The 17,916-nt window shown below is 44.2% G+C and overlaps 1 protein-coding gene across 1 annotated transcript in view; it reads right to left on the bottom strand.

Annotated features, from left to right (window-relative positions):
• mdn1 (midasin AAA ATPase 1) overlaps positions 1 to 16,903 on the bottom strand; it is a 49,179-nt gene extending 32,276 nt beyond the window's left edge. Inside the window, exons 1-30 of the mRNA XM_070849912.1 lie at positions 16,808 to 16,903; positions 16,286 to 16,512; positions 15,950 to 16,174; positions 15,519 to 15,626; positions 15,005 to 15,197; positions 14,717 to 14,926; positions 14,308 to 14,439; positions 14,114 to 14,217; positions 13,235 to 13,349; positions 12,727 to 12,911; positions 10,881 to 10,962; positions 10,569 to 10,664; positions 10,170 to 10,282; positions 9,049 to 9,197; positions 8,903 to 8,963; positions 8,229 to 8,440; positions 8,036 to 8,139; positions 7,722 to 7,866; positions 6,927 to 7,023; positions 6,461 to 6,574; positions 5,812 to 5,959; positions 5,507 to 5,614; positions 4,848 to 4,999; positions 3,454 to 3,632; positions 2,799 to 3,007; positions 2,194 to 2,340; positions 1,963 to 2,104; positions 1,739 to 1,873; positions 1,013 to 1,151; positions 369 to 501 (exon numbers count right to left, since the gene is read on the bottom strand). Of these exons, the coding sequence (XP_070706013.1) occupies positions 369 to 501; positions 1,013 to 1,151; positions 1,739 to 1,873; positions 1,963 to 2,104; positions 2,194 to 2,340; positions 2,799 to 3,007; positions 3,454 to 3,632; positions 4,848 to 4,999; positions 5,507 to 5,614; positions 5,812 to 5,959; positions 6,461 to 6,574; positions 6,927 to 7,023; positions 7,722 to 7,866; positions 8,036 to 8,139; positions 8,229 to 8,440; positions 8,903 to 8,963; positions 9,049 to 9,197; positions 10,170 to 10,282; positions 10,569 to 10,664; positions 10,881 to 10,962; positions 12,727 to 12,911; positions 13,235 to 13,349; positions 14,114 to 14,217; positions 14,308 to 14,439; positions 14,717 to 14,926; positions 15,005 to 15,197; positions 15,519 to 15,626; positions 15,950 to 16,174; positions 16,286 to 16,512; positions 16,808 to 16,903 (4,260 nt within the window). The remainder of the gene's footprint in view (positions 1 to 368; positions 502 to 1,012; positions 1,152 to 1,738; positions 1,874 to 1,962; positions 2,105 to 2,193; positions 2,341 to 2,798; positions 3,008 to 3,453; positions 3,633 to 4,847; positions 5,000 to 5,506; positions 5,615 to 5,811; positions 5,960 to 6,460; positions 6,575 to 6,926; positions 7,024 to 7,721; positions 7,867 to 8,035; positions 8,140 to 8,228; positions 8,441 to 8,902; positions 8,964 to 9,048; positions 9,198 to 10,169; positions 10,283 to 10,568; positions 10,665 to 10,880; positions 10,963 to 12,726; positions 12,912 to 13,234; positions 13,350 to 14,113; positions 14,218 to 14,307; positions 14,440 to 14,716; positions 14,927 to 15,004; positions 15,198 to 15,518; positions 15,627 to 15,949; positions 16,175 to 16,285; positions 16,513 to 16,807) is intronic.
• Between the last annotated feature and the right edge of the window lie 1,013 nt (positions 16,904 to 17,916).

The following is a 17,916-nucleotide window of genomic DNA, read 5'->3' on the forward strand; positions in this document are numbered from 1 at the left end:
ACACACACACACACACACACACACACACACACACACACACACACACGCACACGCACACACACACAGAGCGGACAGGGTCAGCAAACTTTCTATTTTTCCCTTTAGTTAAATAGCAACAAACTGCCATATGGCACATGGCATACATACACATTACTCTCATTTCTCCAAGCATAGGGTGAGACAAAAATACTAGTGGGAATAAAAAATGGAATGTAAATGAAGTATGAGAGGGCTAATGTCAGCTTTTATTGTCATGCAACTTGCTCACTTCTGCTCTCTCAGAAAGACCTTTGGGTCAGACTCTATGCCTCTGGCTTTTCCTCCGCCTACAGATTTGACATTTCCACCTGCCGCAGGCTTGTCAGTACCTGATGTGTGTGTCGGACAGGTCGCAGGCCTCCCAGGAAGTCAGAGGTCTCCATGTGTAGGTGACAGTTGACTGAGAAAAACTTCTGCCCAGCCAAAGCAGCAAACAGCTGGCAGATTGTTGTCTTGCCACATCTGGAGAGGGAACAGGAAAAGGGGCTTAGTAGGAAAAGTAGCTATGCGAAGCCATACTTAGGCACAGCTTAACTTTAAGCCACATGTTAACATCGGCATACTAACATACACACAGGGACAATACTAACATGCTGGTGCTTAGTAGGTATGTTCATCAGTTTAGTTTAGCATGTTAATATTAATATAAAACTGCTAATTAGCAGAAAACACAAAGTACATCTGAGGCTGATGGGAATTATGATTTGCAGGTATTTGGTCAACCAAAGAATTGGACACCGTTTGACCTGAGGGTGGCGCTAGAGGAAAGGTCAATGGACCACCAAAGTCATTTTGATTCATCATCCGGAAACCGTGGATGCAAGTAAAAACATCTCAATCTCAATCCGTGCAGTAATTCTTGAGATATTTCAGTCTGGACCGACCATTGAGGCCAACCCTAGAGAAAACCATCATGTCGATTTAACTCGGAATGAATGAACTGGGCCTGGCAGTGACATTATTTGTGTCTCACCCAGTGTCTCCTACAAGCAGGACGGACTCGCCAAATCGAAGTGCCCGTCCAACCAGCACAGCCAGCCTCCTCATGCCATGTGTCCACACCACATGGCGAAACTCCTCCGGCACTCCGGCGATGCTGTCGATGAAGGGACCTGCCAATCAGAGGATCAAGGCAACATATGATACTGAGTTCATCAGACAAGTTGGTGGCTCCGTTCTCGTTTTTTCAATTGAATAGTTTAGTGTAAATCTATTGGCTCAGCCGATTGATGGTGCATTGAATTTCCTGGAGTGTTTACTTCTCGTTTTAGTTTTGTGATAAAACCACTGAAATATTTAACTGGCAGGCTATAACATGGTGCAAGCACAAGTAAAAAAAGAGTCATAAAGGAAGTGAAGTTACACAATAATACTGATAACATTAGCATTAGCCACCACAAGCTACTGGTGATATCAGACCAAATTAGAGGGAAGCAGCAATACCCCAAAGGGAAGTGAAGTGAGCAAGGGGGCTTCTTATTCCTTATGATTTGAACATTTTATTTGAAAGAGGAAGATGGCATCATTTTTTTTTAAAAAAAAAGCTACATAGTGTCATTTTAGTGAGTACAGAAGTGATTCAAAATCTCTCAAGGCAAAGACAGACACCATCACTCTGTTCCAAATTTTAAAAAATGCTGGTACTACAATGCACGTGTGGTCATAGCAGTTCCTTGCAGTGTTGCTACGTTCCACTTACTGAACTGGCTGGTGACCTGCCTCTGAGAGAACAGGCTCTCAGGTTTCACCGTCCTCTTGAAGTGCTTCTCCAAGATGGACAGGATTATGGCCTCTTCCTCCGGCTTCCTCACACGTCCTGCCAGCAGCATGTACCCTGAGGACGACGACAGGGGCTTTATCTAAGGTGTCAAAGGCACACGGGTGCTGTTTGGTGATCTAACGGAAATGTCTGACGGGCCTCACCGTCGTCGGCCAAGTGCTGCAGCCAGTCGTGAGAGGCCTCCGTCTGCTCCTCCAGCCTGTAGCGGTCTGCCCAGCGGAAAAGATCTCTGAGGGTGATGAAGCCGTGTTTCCCCGCGAACACAGACGACCCCCTGCGCAAGGACTGACGGACAAAACGCATGCAGTTAGGATCACACAGAGGAGGCGGGTGATGCAGCTACAGTGGACAGGCAGCGCTAGATCAACACTTACCTGAAGATCTTGCATGACCTTGATCAGCTTGGTGCAGTAGGACGGAGGCAGGCTGCACCTCTGATGGAGGATGGTCTCCAGCTCTCCACTGGGCAGCTCATCAAAGTGCAGCTCCACAAAGCGGTTCCTAAAAGCCCTGGAGAGGACCTGGGGACCAGTTAGGACACGTTTTTAGATTCGATGTGTAGAACCAGACGCCACTTAATTAGTTTCTCCAAGATATCAGATGAAATCCAACACAACCTTCCTGTTACTTTTTGAAACGAATCATACACACGTGTTGATTTACTCTTTTTCTAGTTTTTGCTTGTGTGAATGAAGGACAGAGGATGTCACTCACTGTACATATTGCAAAGGCTCCTGAGGAAAAGTGTGATTTTTGGCTATATAAAGTTTGACTTTACTCAACCATCATCACTATGAGCAAATGTAATTGCAAATGAAACTGATTACATTGCACCCTTTTCTTGTTTTGTGCTGAACGGAACATCAGCTGTGAGCCTTCGCAGTGCAACAACATTCAGCTGCCTTTTTCTGTTTTGTTTTTTTTTTCCAAAGCCCAGCCAGGTCAGATGAATCCCTCTCTGACCGAACAGATCACATACCTTTCTACCACCATAGAGACCAGGGGGATTCTGGGTAGCAAACAGCATGAATCTGGGGTGAGCCTTGATGACTTCCTGCGTCTCGGCCACAAAAAGCTCCCTGTTGTCGTCGAGCAGCCTGTTGAGAGCTTCCAGGACGTCGGTGGGGGCGAGGTTCAGCTCATCCAAGATGATCCAGTAGCCTTTCCTCATGGCGTCGATCAGAACACCTGGAGCAGACAGGACAAGCACCACATGTTATTTCAAAAGGGAAATAACTATTTTAAGCAGCAGAGGAATCCTCATTTGGTGAGGATAAATTTGAGAAGTGAAATTTCAGTAACATTTCCAATTAATTTGGAGATTCGGGTTCCTTCACCTTTTCCAAAGTCACATTCCAGCACTTTCCAAGGAATTTTAAAGTGTATTTTCAAGCCTTTCTAGCACCTTGCTGCTTTATTTCTTTATCTAAACAGTGAGCTATTCCTGAATGCATTCAAACAGAATGACCTTTCCAGCACCCGTACGAGCCCTGTGTTATAATATTAGTACGCCGTTACTCGTTGTCGCTCTTGACACCGTCTGATTTATGTAATTTAAATCAGTTGTTCTCATCTTGGGTCCTGGGGGTTCAGGACCAGGATCTGTCTGATCCTGGTCCAGCATGTGTCCGTACCCTCTTTGAACATCAGCTTGCCCCTGTCATCGGATGAGTAGCAGCCTATGTACTCCTGGATGTCGGTGTGCTCGTGGTTGTTGATTCTCACGCAGTGGTTGCCCGTGGCTGCAGCCAGCCAGCGGATCAGGCTGGTCTTCCCCACGGACGTCTCTCCCTGGATCAGCACCGGGTGAGTCCTGTGTAGCCGAAACATTAAGAGGGAATACCTTTGAGAAAGTTCTTAATGTCACTATACAAGAAAATAGTTTCTCTCTTTTCTCTTCTTCTTTTCTTTTGTGATTTAGGCTCATAACTGTTGTTTTCCTTTCCTGTCAGTGCTGCTTTAGAATACTAACACTGCATGTTTCCTGTGCTGTACAGTGCAGGAAGTGTTCGTGGCTGCTGTTGTTTAAGGGGTGCACTGGTAAAGGGTTGCTTTAGATTTACAAATTGGTTTGAAGGGGATAAGAAATGTTGGGATTTGATCAATTGTCACAACTGTTTCTCTGTTTAAATAAAAAGAAACAGAGAGCGAAAGTGATGGGGGGGGACAGATTATTCATTACTACCTCATTACATACTACCTCAATGTAGCGTGATGAAATGTGTGCCAAATTAACCTCAATTAAGTGGTGAGTGAAACTTTTGCTTAACAGCTGATCAGAAGGCGGTAATGTGAAGCTATAGTGATGAACCCACAGATAATAATCACCACAATCACTGTGTTGGGTAACTGTTTTCAGCTCTGGTGAATACTGTTTTGAGCATAATTCAGTTATTATGACCAGTGCTTGTCCATGTCCCTGTGCTGAGCAACAAACTATAGTATGTGAATGTAGATATGTTTGAATACTGGCCAAAAAAATGTATGAACATAGCTTGAAGAAACAAACGGCAATCCAAACACTCTACACCTCAAATTCACATTTGAAAAACAGCATTAAGTTAAAACTATGCCCAAAAGCATACGACACCCATTTCAACATACTTTTGTGTGATTTGATCCCATAACCTCCTTTAAAGGGAAATATCAATGCACCATGCAGTGATATTTTGCACAGAGCCAGCTCCATAAAGAAATGGTTGTCCAGTTTGCTGTGACAGAACATGACTGGCCCTGCTATTATTCCCATCCAGCATCTTTGGGTTGAACTTGGCTGTGAGCCAGACCGGATCACCAAAAAGCAGTGCTGGACCTCATTAATGCTCCATCTATAAACTTGCTCACTGACTGCAGGGGAACTCAGTTCAACCACACTTTTGTCCTGATGCACTCTGGGTGCATTCTTTCCTAAAAGGCCAGAATCAACTCTTGGCAAAATGAGAGCCTGGACATTTATAGATGAAGCCATTGATTTGGGGTGAAATCATGGGCAGGGCTCATGGGCAGGGCTGGGCAACAGTTTTCCTACCCTGCAGACACCACTCTGACGAGGTCACGGAGGTTGAGTTTGACTGAGGCAGTGAGGATGTAGCTGGGGTCCAGAGCAGGCTCCATCTCCCCCTGGGACACCCAGTAGCCCTCCACTTCCACGCATGGCCGTCCCGATGGCGCTGGGATGGACTGCATGAAAATATGACAAAAGGTTGTTTTTTTTCCTTGTATTCATAACAGGGTATTATAATAGCTCAATCTAAATGTCTCTGTGGTAAAGAGCTGCTGCGTCTGGTTTTCAGCTGAGAGTTTTACTATTAATTGATGTTTTTTGTAAGTAAAGCACATGTGCAACCAGTAACTTCAACACAAACCCAATGGTAGGCACCTCAAAACCCTCTATTAGACAAACCCTAAATCACCTAAACCCTTTAGACAAATCGAGTAAATTTCATTTACAGATTTTTTTTTTCTACTTTTAGAAATAAAGGCCTGTTTCCAAAACATACCCGCATCTTTATGCAGTAGCAGTAAATAAAGACTTTGGTCACCAATTGAGAATTTGCACTAATTGTTTTTACATTTTAGAGCTCAAATGCAAATTTACCACACTTCCACTGGCAGACCTCCAAAAATGTACTTTGCTATAAAAGAAATTACAGCAAAAGGAGGGAACGGGCTTCTGGAATGTCTTACCTGTTTGAGACACTTTGTGTTCCCCATTAGGATATGCTGACACACCAGTTTCTGGACCAGGGGGTGGGAACTTCTGTCCAGCTGAGTCAAGAAGCTCAGGCAGAAACCCTGGAACCATAAATGAGGGAGATTGTCAACTTGGAATACATGCCGGTGATGGACTTTGAGTCTTTTTGACTTGCTGTTACCTTTTTTTTAAACTCCAACACAGTGAAATGCCCCAAACTTCTCTTAGCACCCACCTATGTCGACTGTGGCACTGAAACAAAACTACTGAAGTGTCCCTTTTCTCGGTGGCCTCCTACCTCGTAGAGTGAGCGCTGCACACTGCTGCAGGGGTTCGCTGCCACGTACTTCAGTGCCCTGCACAGGCTACGCAGGCTGTAGTGGGGTCTGTGGCCCGTCCCGTCCACCAGATGTGAGGTCGCTTCTTTTCGTACTGCCAGGTAAAAACTGCACACAAACGCTACTGTTACAGGAATGTTGAGGAGTTAATCAGCACCCCATGTGAATCTGCTGCGATATTCTGAGAAACGCGACAAGGTCAGGAAGGAGTACGGTTCACGGTTGTTAATGAGACTGCTGGTAACCGTTTCATAAAGTATCTTGTTACCTTACACTTATCCCCTTTATAGTATAACAAAAAAAAAAACAGAAATGTTATGCAGATCTCTGTATTACTAATGCATTAAGCCCTACATTTTAGTTTCCTTCTACAATGAGCCATGCACTCTGATTTGATTTCAATTCTAGCATCTTTTTAGGCTAGATATGTTAGGATGTGTGAAATTTCATTAATTTACTCGAGCCGCAACAAGCTGCATAAATATGGTGGATTTTTTTTACTACAGCTGTCTGCAAAATGAAATGTTCACTTGATTGACTGATTGACAAAGGCTTTGGAGCCGCAGCAGATTTCAGCGCTATCTGCTGCAGCATTATGTAAGTGCTAACCTTATGATGCCACTGATGACATTCCTGTGTGGATTCAAGCACTTGAGGTAGTCCGAAACCAGAATCCGCAAGTCTCCCTCATTCTCCAGCTCCTCCACGTACAACTCAGTAAACCTAACACACACACACACACACACACACACACACACACACACACACACACAGAAAATGTAGCATTTCCTTGTCATATCATTGATAGACTGAACAACTCTGACAATCACTGCTCCAAATAGTCTGCCCTCATTTTTTTTTTTTAACCATTTAAGAATTCAGTTCTGTCTGGGATGTATCTAATTAAGTGAAAAGTGTATCATTGATGTGCTCAGGTATTTCTTTCCCTCTTTAAACGTCTTAAATTGTTAATATGCTCTGTATGTCTGTATTTTCTAAGAAAAAAAAAAGCTCGATCTAACGCAAAATTAATGAGATGAGTTCTTTAACTTGGCTTTCACCTCTGCACACTCACCTGTTCCTGAGGCCTGGAGGCAGGTTTCTCTTGCCCACGTCAGTAGCTGGGTTCATGCAGGCAAAAAGACGGAAGTCTGGGTGGCGTACCAGGGGCTCTATGATGAAAACACACAAGAATCCCGTGAACGTAAAATAACAAAAAAAAAAATATATTTGATTCATGCCTGAATTATCTGCCCAGAAAAATGTTTAGCAGAATGAATCGTTGCCTCTGAATTTGGTCCTTTGGTGCTGGTGGAAAAGCTGTGTTGCCTCACAGGCTACAATATGGATAGATTTTAGTTTAGTTTATACACTGCAGACTTTTCTGTTCATCTTTGGGATGCCACAGTGTGACTACCCTCTAGTTATTCCGAGGAGCAATGAAATTCTGCTTTCTCTTTTCAATGTGTGTTTGAGAAATGCAGTCCATAACTGTATCGTGTCGGGTTTATCTCCCAGTTGAACTTTCATTCTTATCATTTCAATATTTGAAGCTTTTCTATGTTACAGTTGTGAAGTTAGTAGGTAAACCTGTTAAATTTCTATGTGTAATGCATTTAATCAACATTTCACAACTTCCACTACTCGTCTCAATTTGGGGTTTTATCTTCAGGTTGTGAACATTGTGTAGATTGCCACTGTTGAACAGAGCTCAACTGAATCTATGAATTTTAGTTTTAAATCTTGTTAAAAATGTTGAAAGCTGAATGTAAATGCATTCAAAAAAAAAAAAAAAAAAGGACAAACAAAGTATTGGATTCAGATTTGATGAAATGCTATCAAAGCCCAACCCTACGGCAGCAGTCCTCACCGGTGTCTCCGCGGTCCAGTAGCACAAGAGACCCTGCGCTGCCCTCCAGCAGTCCACTCAGACACTCCAGGGTCTCTGCTGCTGCCAGGTTGATCTCATCCAGCAGGATCCACTGGCCCTTCTTTACTGCCTGAGCTAATGTTCCCTAAAGAGAGACAGACAGAGGTCAGAGCTGCTCCACCGAGGCTTTACAGGAACAGAGTTCATGAATTGTTTTGGCATTTTCTTTATCCGACAGTCAGGTATGACATGTGACACGGCACTGCAGACATTGCAGTTGTGTGGTGTGCACCGTAACCACGGTAAAGCTTTACCTCCATAAAGGCAAAGACCATGGCCGTCTCACAGGCTCGGATCTGCTGCTGGGTTTGGCTCAGCTTGGCAGCCAACGCCTCCCACTGCTCCTGGAGCAAGGCTGCTGCACAAGCAAACAAGAAATGAGTCCGTCACTGTGCTCCACTAGCCACGATCAGAAACTGTTGAGGTTTACTCTCTCTAGTACGCTACCATTTGATTTCTCCTGCAGCTCCTTGGTTAGAGCAGACTTGCAGACGTGATCCATGAGTTTGAGCAAATCCTGCCAGCGCTTCCCCCTGAAGCAGGTCTGCACGTGACCTAGGAAGGTCAGGTTCTGCTTCCTCGAGTACGTCTGGGAGAACAGGTCCTCAAAGGCCTCCCGCAGAGGGAGCAAGATCTGCTTGTGGTCTACTGGCTTATACCTGCAAAAGACGACAAGTGACAGTCTGAAACTGTAGTTTTGCTCCAAAACAAAACTTCTGCCATACATCAGCAATGGCAGAGACCCACTCTGCACTCTGTAGGACTATTCTGTCATTCAGAAAATGTTTGGACACAGGAGATGTGACCCTGTACTGAAAGGTACCCTGTGGAGTTTTCTTATAAACTCTTATAAATGTTTTTACATCTTATAAATGTTTTTACATCTTATAAATGTTTTTATATTTGGCTTTTCTCACCTAATAAAATTTGTTTTCTTGAGACCTCAAACTTTTTTTATTTTTTTATATCAGTAGAACAGAGTAAAAACAGACTAAATGCTTAAAACACCGCCTAAAAGAATGCTGTGTTTGAACAGGATGGTATCTGACATTACCAAGACATGAAATTTGGGATCCAAGATGTTGTGTTTTTTTTGTATATTCATCCTTTTTGTCACTCACCCTCCAAGCAGGTCAGCAGTGTCACTCTGCTGGTTCATGTTCACAGCCTGCAGCCTGTGTCCTGGATCGAACACACAATGTTTGAATCAGAAGTGGTGACGAACCAGGCACACTTGTTACAGAGGTGACTTTAATCGAAAACACACCTGTGACTCTGCTCAGGTACTGTACAGTCGAGGTTTTCCCAGTTCCCGTCTCCCCCACCAGGAGAACTGGCTCTCCTTTGGCTACGCACACTGCCAGCTGCTCCAGCAGCACGGCAGAGGGCCGTGTGGCGGCAAACGTCTGGCTGTCTCTGTTTGTGGGAATAAAAAGCACATTTATTGATTCCACACATTTGGCTGAATTCTTTGCATGAAGAATGTAACCATAACTTTCAAGCAAAATACGCAAAATCCTACAAGGTCACACCGGTTTGTCTCCACGTTTCATGAACTGCTATCACTTGCTTACGTGTTCCCCGTTTGGATCAAGCGTGTGCTGCAGTTATCTCAGGAGCTGTGACGTTGCTGTTTTAAAGGGTTAGTTTGGATCCAACACAAAAGCACAAACAAGCTAACTGATCTGCAGCAAGTCCCCTGTTCTGCAATGTAAATTCACCGTTTTTGTCAATGGAGTCTGCAGGCTTTGAAGAGGGCAAAGTAATAGCTGCTCATTGTCAAACAAGTGGCTCCTACAGGTCTATCTCTGTGGGGGGGGGTCCTGTCCATAATGTTGTCAGCCACTCAAATAACAATCTGAGCCTGTCAGTGGCCTGGGCTTCCAAAAGACTGCAGTTATCCTTTAAGCAATACTGTGCAACTTTTGCTGAACAGTGCTGACTACAGTCAAAAGGGACAAAGACGGGATAGTGGTCAGTGTTTGGAGATAGTACAGTAGTAGTAGAACACCAGCAGGGTGGAGCTGTGGAGCCAATGAGCAATATTTATCTAAAGTTAGCTTAAATGAGCTCTTATCATCATCACATGCTGCACACACTCGCATCCGATGTCCACGCTTCTATAAAAAGTTAACACCCCTGTCTTCTCGTACACACACTCACATTGGCTCTGGAAAAGAATCAATGTGAATATTTGGTGTGTCTTGATGGCCGAGCCATTAGAGGGGCTTGTTCGCTATAATGTAGTTTGAAATCAATTCGATGTTTAGTCAATTTACCAGCAGGGGTTCTGTTTGGTTCTATCAGTTGGTGAATATTGGCACACACACTAGCTGATGCATATGTGGCGTAAACTGAGGGCAAAAGGGGGCAGGATGTCCCACTTACACAGTCAGCCGCACTGCTTCTGTCTGCTTTCGACCCAGAGTCACTCTGCCCACCGTCGCCTCCAGCTCAGTCAGTGTGATGCCAGGCTGATACATCTGGCAGAAGAACTGGGCCTGGAGACAAAAAGCAGATAGGGGTTTAAGTCTTGTGTTTTTGTATAAATTATAGAATCATATAAAAAGGAGGGAGATTTTTTCTCCATATTGATGACCAGCAATTCAAAAAAATTACAAGGGGCTGAAGTTTTGTTTAAGTGTAGCATCACGTTTACCAGCGCACACATACACACAAATACAATGTTCTCATTCTTTGTGGGGGAGGGAGTGTGTGAGCGAGTGCTTTGCATCACAGTCCTCCACCAAACTCATTTTTTTTGCTAAAGCAGGGCTCGTCAAATACCTTTTCCTTGGAGATGTTGAGTTTGCTTCCAATGATCTCTGCTATTCGCAGTCGACTTTCAGGGCGAGACAGCATGGCTGTGAAGCAGTCAAGAGCCTGACAAACAGAGAGAGACCACGGAAAGGCAGCAGCTGATAAAAAGACCACATTCAGAATCAAAACCAACTTTCATATTTAGCAGTCGTATTCCTGTAGAATATATGATGGAGCAGTGCTGAACTAAATACAACTACATGCTGTTTTGTTTTTGGCCACTGGAAAAGACATGCATCTCTTTATTTGCATACTTTTTAAGAAATCTAATCCACTGACCTCCAGGAAGACGTGTTGTGCTGTGGCTGATGAAGTGCTATCAAAGTTAACGCTGATCCGCTCACACCATTTCAGCAGGTCCCTGTGGAATCATAAGAAGGTAGAATTAAAAAAAAAAGGAATGCATTTATATTCATTTTGGAAGATAAATTCCTGAACAACAAGCTAGCTGCAGAGTGACATAGACTGCCCGTGTGCCTGAAGCAGCTTGGCATTCAGGTACTGTGTCAGGTGATCAGGAAGCATGAATAAAGCACAACTGGAGACGACTGAAACAGAGTCAACACATTGGAAAGAGACGTGTCAGATGTGTAAGAGATTAAATTACATTTAAATTAAAAAAAACAAAAACATTTACTGATCCCAGAAGAGAAAGTGGGAATGATCAGTAGGTTTGGTACTGGCTTATAGTCCAAAATAGTGACAGATGAAACTAGAAGGGCACTGGAAGAGCACAGACCACCAAAGTCTAGCCTTCTAAGATTTGCAAATCTGCAAGCCCAGCCACTATATGTGTCTGCATATATGTTCCGAACTGTCCAAACACTCAGGCCAGTGGTTTTTCAGTAATCTGAAAATATCACCTCCTTGGCAGAGGCAATAATACATAAACATAATTAAGCATGAATGTGGACTTAAAGTAAATCTATCCTCTTCATTAGCATGTAGCTCAGTGACAGACCAACACATTGCGGTTGTTAATTACATTGATCCATGACAAGCATATGTGTTATTAAAGCGTAGAGCACGGAAACTACCTATACATTTATTTTAGGGCTGAATCATCCTCTGTGGACCACGCATATGTAAACTTGATGGCTATCGGGGGAGTGAGGAAGCGTTCATAAACCTGTTACCTAATGAGAATGCCCCGCTTTGACCCGTAGAATCTGTGAGCTGTCAGCCCCTCATCCACGGGACAGTCAGATCAATAATCTATCGAACGCAGCAGCAGCTAGTGGAAAGCTAATTAAAGTCGTGAAGGCTGCTCCTGCAGACTGGCTGGTAGTTTTGTTCAGGGGAGGATCTGCCAGCTGAAGGGGGCTAAAGCTTTTCATGTTTGCCCCCACTAACGATCACTGCAAGGATAAAGAACTGCTGGTAGGGAGATTTGGTGCAGAGAGGCATGGTACAATGTAGAATAAGGTTGTTGTATTAAGATCACGTAAATGGCACAAGGTCCTGTGTGTCTTATATATCTCAAGAGTGTGGGAAGAAGGAAATCGCATGACAAGCATGCAGGAAAATTAGTACAAATATATTATATTATATTATAAGAATTATTTGTTTTATTTTTCCTATAGATAATGATAGATAAACTGTCTGACAGGAACGAAACAGCTGTGCTGAAACAGTTCTGGTGCATTGAGTCAAAAAGTACAAGACTGAGAACATAAATAGTCCCAGAGTGCACTGCTGTGACATACACCCAATAGCCACACTTTTGCCTGGTCACTAATTATGGTGAACTTAGATGATTTAGCAATTTGACAATTGCCAAATTCACTTCACAAAATTGACTGCAATGGATAGATGGAACTAAACCCACACCTCTGTGTTTCTAAAACATCTATAATGTTCAGCTAATATCTGTGCACAGCCAAGTCTTCAGTGCACCTTAATGAATGAAAACGACTACAGTAGTTCAGTGTTGTTTGGATTAAGGTTTTGTCCAAATGGTATATTGTCTATTATGGAGTAAACTTTTTTTCTACTCATTTTTCTGCCTTTATTAGCTAGTGAATGACGGGAAGAGATCCCTGACCTGCGCCTTAACCCTTTAGCCACAAGGGCCAGACGAAGGAAAGCGAAGGGCAAGCAGAGAAAGTAGGGCGATGGGCCTCACCTCATTGACAGCGCTCTCCCCTCTAGCGGTGTGTTTCTGTCCTCAGACTTGTGCTGCTGGCTGTCATCGGGGGTTTGGAGGCTGCTTGTGTCCAGGTCAGAGTGTCTCTCCCCTGTCAGCTGGCAGTAGATATCCAGGAGACGGTCTGACACCACCGTCAGCCGAGGATACCTGCTGATGAGCACCTACACAGAGACAGGGGTCAAGCTAATAATACATGAGGGAAATTCTGAAAGTTTTTGTAGTAATATTTTATAGAGAAAAGCAAGAAAAATGAAATATGATAAAAGGCAAAAACATACACGGACCAGAATATATTCTCAACTACAATATGAAAAGCTCTGCACATCAACACAAGTGTTTTCAATTGCTCTGATTGACGACAACAGGGCGAGCTGTCCGGCCCAGAGAACACCTCTGAGCCGCATTCACCCCACGGCTGAGGGGAGATGCCGATCAAGCCCACACTGTCCTGACAAGTGGGGGCTTTAGGGGCCACAACACTCACCTTCTTCAGCTCCTCTCGTGTCATGTTGCCCATTTGTAGCTTGGTCCAGTACTTGTCCAGCAGCGCTGCATGAGAGTTCTGTGGTTTGTGCCAGCTGCCGCCGCTGCAGTACATCCTGCAACACACAAGCATAGCTACGTCCAGCGTGTTCCCATAACAAGACCATCCAACAGTTCTGCCCACGTTGTCCAGTGATTGCTCGGGTACGTGAAGGTTTTTTTTTTTTTTTTTTTTTTTAAATCATAAACCTGTCATACAAGTGCTCCAAGTTGGATTCACCGTTCTGTCTCAACTGAACAGATGCTGCATTCACGTGATGTCAGAATAATTGGGAAATTGAGTCCCTGAATATGAAAATTCACATGAAAACCTCTTCAAGTCAGAGCAATGACTTGAAAATGCTGTGAGAATTTCTGTTCGCGACTTGCCGACTTTGACAGCGCGTACGCAGAAACATAGCAGATGAAAACAATGTTTTGTTATGGCAAGAAACTTTGAATTAATTCTCATACTGCAACGATGCTTTGCTGACATGTAACAGTTATTATGTAGTAACTGATAGCTGTTGTCCACATAGTGACCTAGATAAGTAGGAAAATGTGTTGTTTAAAAGCTCAAAGCACTTCGTCTTTGTAGCATCCACATTATGACTTAAAAGTTCACGAACACACCAAAGTAATGGGATCATGCAAAGAGTACATGAATGCACAGAAAGTTGCTGTAAATGTACAGCAAAAAGTGAAAAATAACCAGGTTACCACCATCACTACAGTGCATGTAAACACTCCAACACTGATAAACTAAATAAATACTAATGTAACGCTCGAACAGCCAAGATGCTGTCGCAGAGGTACATTTGCTATATAATGACGTTCTTACCTTCTGGTTGCAAAGAACTGAAATCCGGGAGCAACATCGATGCAATCTTCCCGTCCTGGAATCATCAGCTTTTTATTCTCCATCAAAGGAAGGAGCACAGATATCTAAAAAGAATATGTCAAGTCAATTTGTGGATTTAGGACTTAAAAAAAATCTTTTCATCTGGAAATGAAATTATACAGTTTCTGACTCACCACATCCAGAGGTGCGTGGTCAATGTCTTCCAAAAGGATCCACTGGCCTTTAGATACAGCTTGGGTCAACGTTCCCGGTTGCCACACGAACTTCCCCGGTATGTCAGTGCAGCGGTACATCCCTAGCAGCATCTGTGAAACAAGCGAAACACATTCACAGATGTCCAGCCTTCTATCTATCCTCCATTGAATGTTAAATTGTATTCAAGGTATTTAGTATTGAAATCCCACGATGTTGGGGCACTTGCAAGAGAATGATTTAAAAAAGGATGGTCAAAATCAAATCACTGGCAAAGATATCCTGACTTTAAGTCCCAAGTACGGGTCAAGCTTTAAAAACACTGGATCCTACAATTCCCATAATGCAGCTCCATAGCGTCTAGTTTAGATTAAGTCCACGATCTCTCACCTTGCTGTCAGTCTGATCCCCAAGCTGCACCTTGAGCATCTCTGTGGCTTTTGCATGTCCTGTTACAGACGCCATAAACTCTACCAGGGCAGTTTTACCGCAGCCGATAGGACCCTCGAGCAACACGGGCTTCTGGGAAGCCAAGGCCAGCGCCAGTCTTCTCAAATTACGGCAGGTTGACTCCACTAGAACCAGATCTTTTTGGTTCGTCTGAAATGAAAGATCAACATTAGGACCAAAGAGGAACTGGAGAGACCATTTTATGTGACAAACCAAAGAAGAGCGTACCTGGTCAGCGTGTTTGGGAGCTATCCTGGGTAGGACGACGCCACACACTGCCACAACATTCTGGGACAGGTCCTCTGATACCACCTGGCCCCTGGTGAACTTATTAGCTTTCTCCTGGCGCCACATTACAGAGCCCTGATTGGCTAGCACCAAGGCCTTTTCTACCTCCAGCTGCTGAATCTCTTCCAAAGCTCTACACAAGGAGCAAAGAAAAAAGGTCATGGCATGGTATCTTAGAAAGCATCAGTTTAGTATTTATCAGTACTATAACTGAGTGGAGGTAAACGGTCCCTTTTGGTACAATACCAATTTCAAGGTAGCAAAAATTTTGAAAACTTTTTCCCCACTAGTTTATCAAAGTGTCATTCATTCATTCAGTCAGTACACAGAAATATTAAACACTGAAAATGAGCTGTTTTAATGCCATTTTGGCTTCAAGGGTAGCACTGAAACAAAACCTTTTCCATGTATGTGCATGACAACAGATACAGAAAGGACAAACAAAGCTGCATACTTAATTTTCATGTGCAGGATCTCATCACTTGTGAGCACCTTCCTCAGAAAGATGGTCTTCTGATTATCAGTCATATGAGAGACCAGCGCCAAGCATTGGGCAGTGTACCTGTTTGAGTCAATGGGAAAACACACTGTATTTCATTTGTTGAGCAAACAAGCAGCAATGCAAAACTGTTGAATGAAAAGCAGGAGAAAGGCACGCAACAGTATTAACCCTGCTATGACAGCTACATGTAAGCACACAGACAGACCGGGGGCCTTCACTCTAAACTGTTTTGACATCATTTATAGGTTGCAATGTGGATATTCTTTACTGCTCAGTTAATTAACTGGTGTTCCACCAGGGAACCAGCAGTGATTAAGGATTTGTATCGAACCATATGTGGCCCTTGACGCCTTTGCGGGCCTCAAGGGGAAGCAGCTACGTACCCTCGAACCATGACATCGCTGGTGAGCAGCTGTGAAACGCAGGGACTCCAGTCCCACAGCATTCGAAACTTGGCACAATCACTCTGCAGGAAGCGCAGAGTGGCACCCATGAGGTCACGCAGCTTCATCCTCCTGGGGCCATACTGAACAGCCGATGACTCTTCACTGGTGAAGAAGAGCCTCTGAAACACTGGGGGGGCATCGTTGAAGTATCTCGCAGCAAACCTTACGGAGAGAAGCAGAAAATGAGTCAGGGTGAAGTCATTCATACCACAAGCTCCGAGTTGGTGGTTACTTTCGCACCCGCAATGTGAAAAGGAGAGAACGCCGACTTACGCCTGTGCATCGGGACTGATGCAGAGGACTTTGCTGAGGGCCACACACAGGCGCTCATGGAGGTCGTGGTTAATCCTCCCGCCGGCTTTGACCCTCTCTGCATTGCGCTCCAGCAGATCCAGAACCAGCGGCCGAAGGTGTCTTGCAATCAGTAGAGTGTAGTCCTTCTCCAGCAGCAGCTGTGCCAAGCTCTCCAGAATACGCTGCCGGTCCTGCTGGCTCCATATCTGAGGAGACATCCAATGGCAGAAAAAAAAAAAAGGTCCTAAATCAGGTATTTTTTTGATTGATATAAAGGACATACAAAGCAATATTTCTTCAAAACATCTAAATCATCTGTATTAAGATGGCACCAGAACAGTTTTAACAATATATACTAAAATTAAGTCATTACTACTGACATGCGATGGGGGGGGGGCTACTGCATGCAGCACACAGGACACGGTGTGAGTCACATTGTAAAAAGAAAACAGCCCCAACACATTATTCTATTCACACAAGCCGGAAATCACCATATCTCACCTGCTTGGACAGATATTGGCTGAGTTGGTTGTGACTTTTGTCAACATGTCTGGATATGGTGCCCAGTGATGACAGGCTCAATTCTAAATTTTCCATCGTATCATCTGTCGCGTGGAGGAGCGATCTACGGCGAAAACAAGCTCGCGCGAACTATGACCAAGTACCCCGGTTTGCTGTTATCAAGCCAAACTGTGCGGTTCATCACGCGCTCGTCTGTCTGAGGGTATATCACAACACACACGCACGTTCCCGTCACTGGTGTTAAAATCTTGTCCACATGTGAGCGAAGCGAAAGTCCTTCCGGGTCGGTTTGGATCCCCCTTCCACCTCCCTCGACCGCCTGCGAGGTCGCGCCTTGATGACGTAATCAGACAGCGACGCCGGCACAGTGCAACCGACTGCAGGCAGCTCTCTGCACGAGCAACTTTAGCCCGAGCGCGCTGCTTCACCTGCGTTCACCACATTTAACGTTTGGTTTGTGTCCGTTGGCCGTGGCGGACTGCGAGCCGCCAGAGAAGACCGTAAGTCGCAGTACACTCGGTCCCCTTCAGGGGCTCGACCCATGTTTTACGGATATTACAATAGAAAACACCCCCTCCGCTGTGACAGACCGCGGGAAAATGTCGTTACTTCCTGTGCAATGAAGTCTTGGCGCGACATTGCAGCTGTAAACAGCAGGAGGACACGTAACAATACACAAATAAGTAAGTCAACCAATTCGTAGTTAGCTTTCTGGAAAATCGTTTTCCTGAATGTCCGGCTGGTGGTCAAGGTTCTCATTAGCCCCCTGACAGAGCACCTTTCTCCTCATGGCTCACCTTTAGGCACAGATAACAGTGGTAATGTTAGCAGTTAACTACACTGAATATGTAGCCAACGGTGCCTCGGCTATAACCGACCCCAGCTAGCTTATAAACCACAATTAAACGTATAGACAGGAAATAAATACATTCTCACAAATAAGTAGTCATTTTTACTTTTTAAAGTAAAAGTAAAACGTTCTGTCTAGTGTATAACGTGATTAGAATATGATATTCGGGAGAACTTGGAGTCCAAGTTTAGGACAGGACTGTTGCAGCTTAACATTCAGATGAAGCTCAACCATATTT

This window comes from Pempheris klunzingeri, chromosome 18, assembly GCF_042242105.1.
Source record: "Pempheris klunzingeri isolate RE-2024b chromosome 18, fPemKlu1.hap1, whole genome shotgun sequence".
Taxonomy (NCBI): domain Eukaryota; kingdom Metazoa; phylum Chordata; class Actinopteri; order Acropomatiformes; family Pempheridae; genus Pempheris; species Pempheris klunzingeri.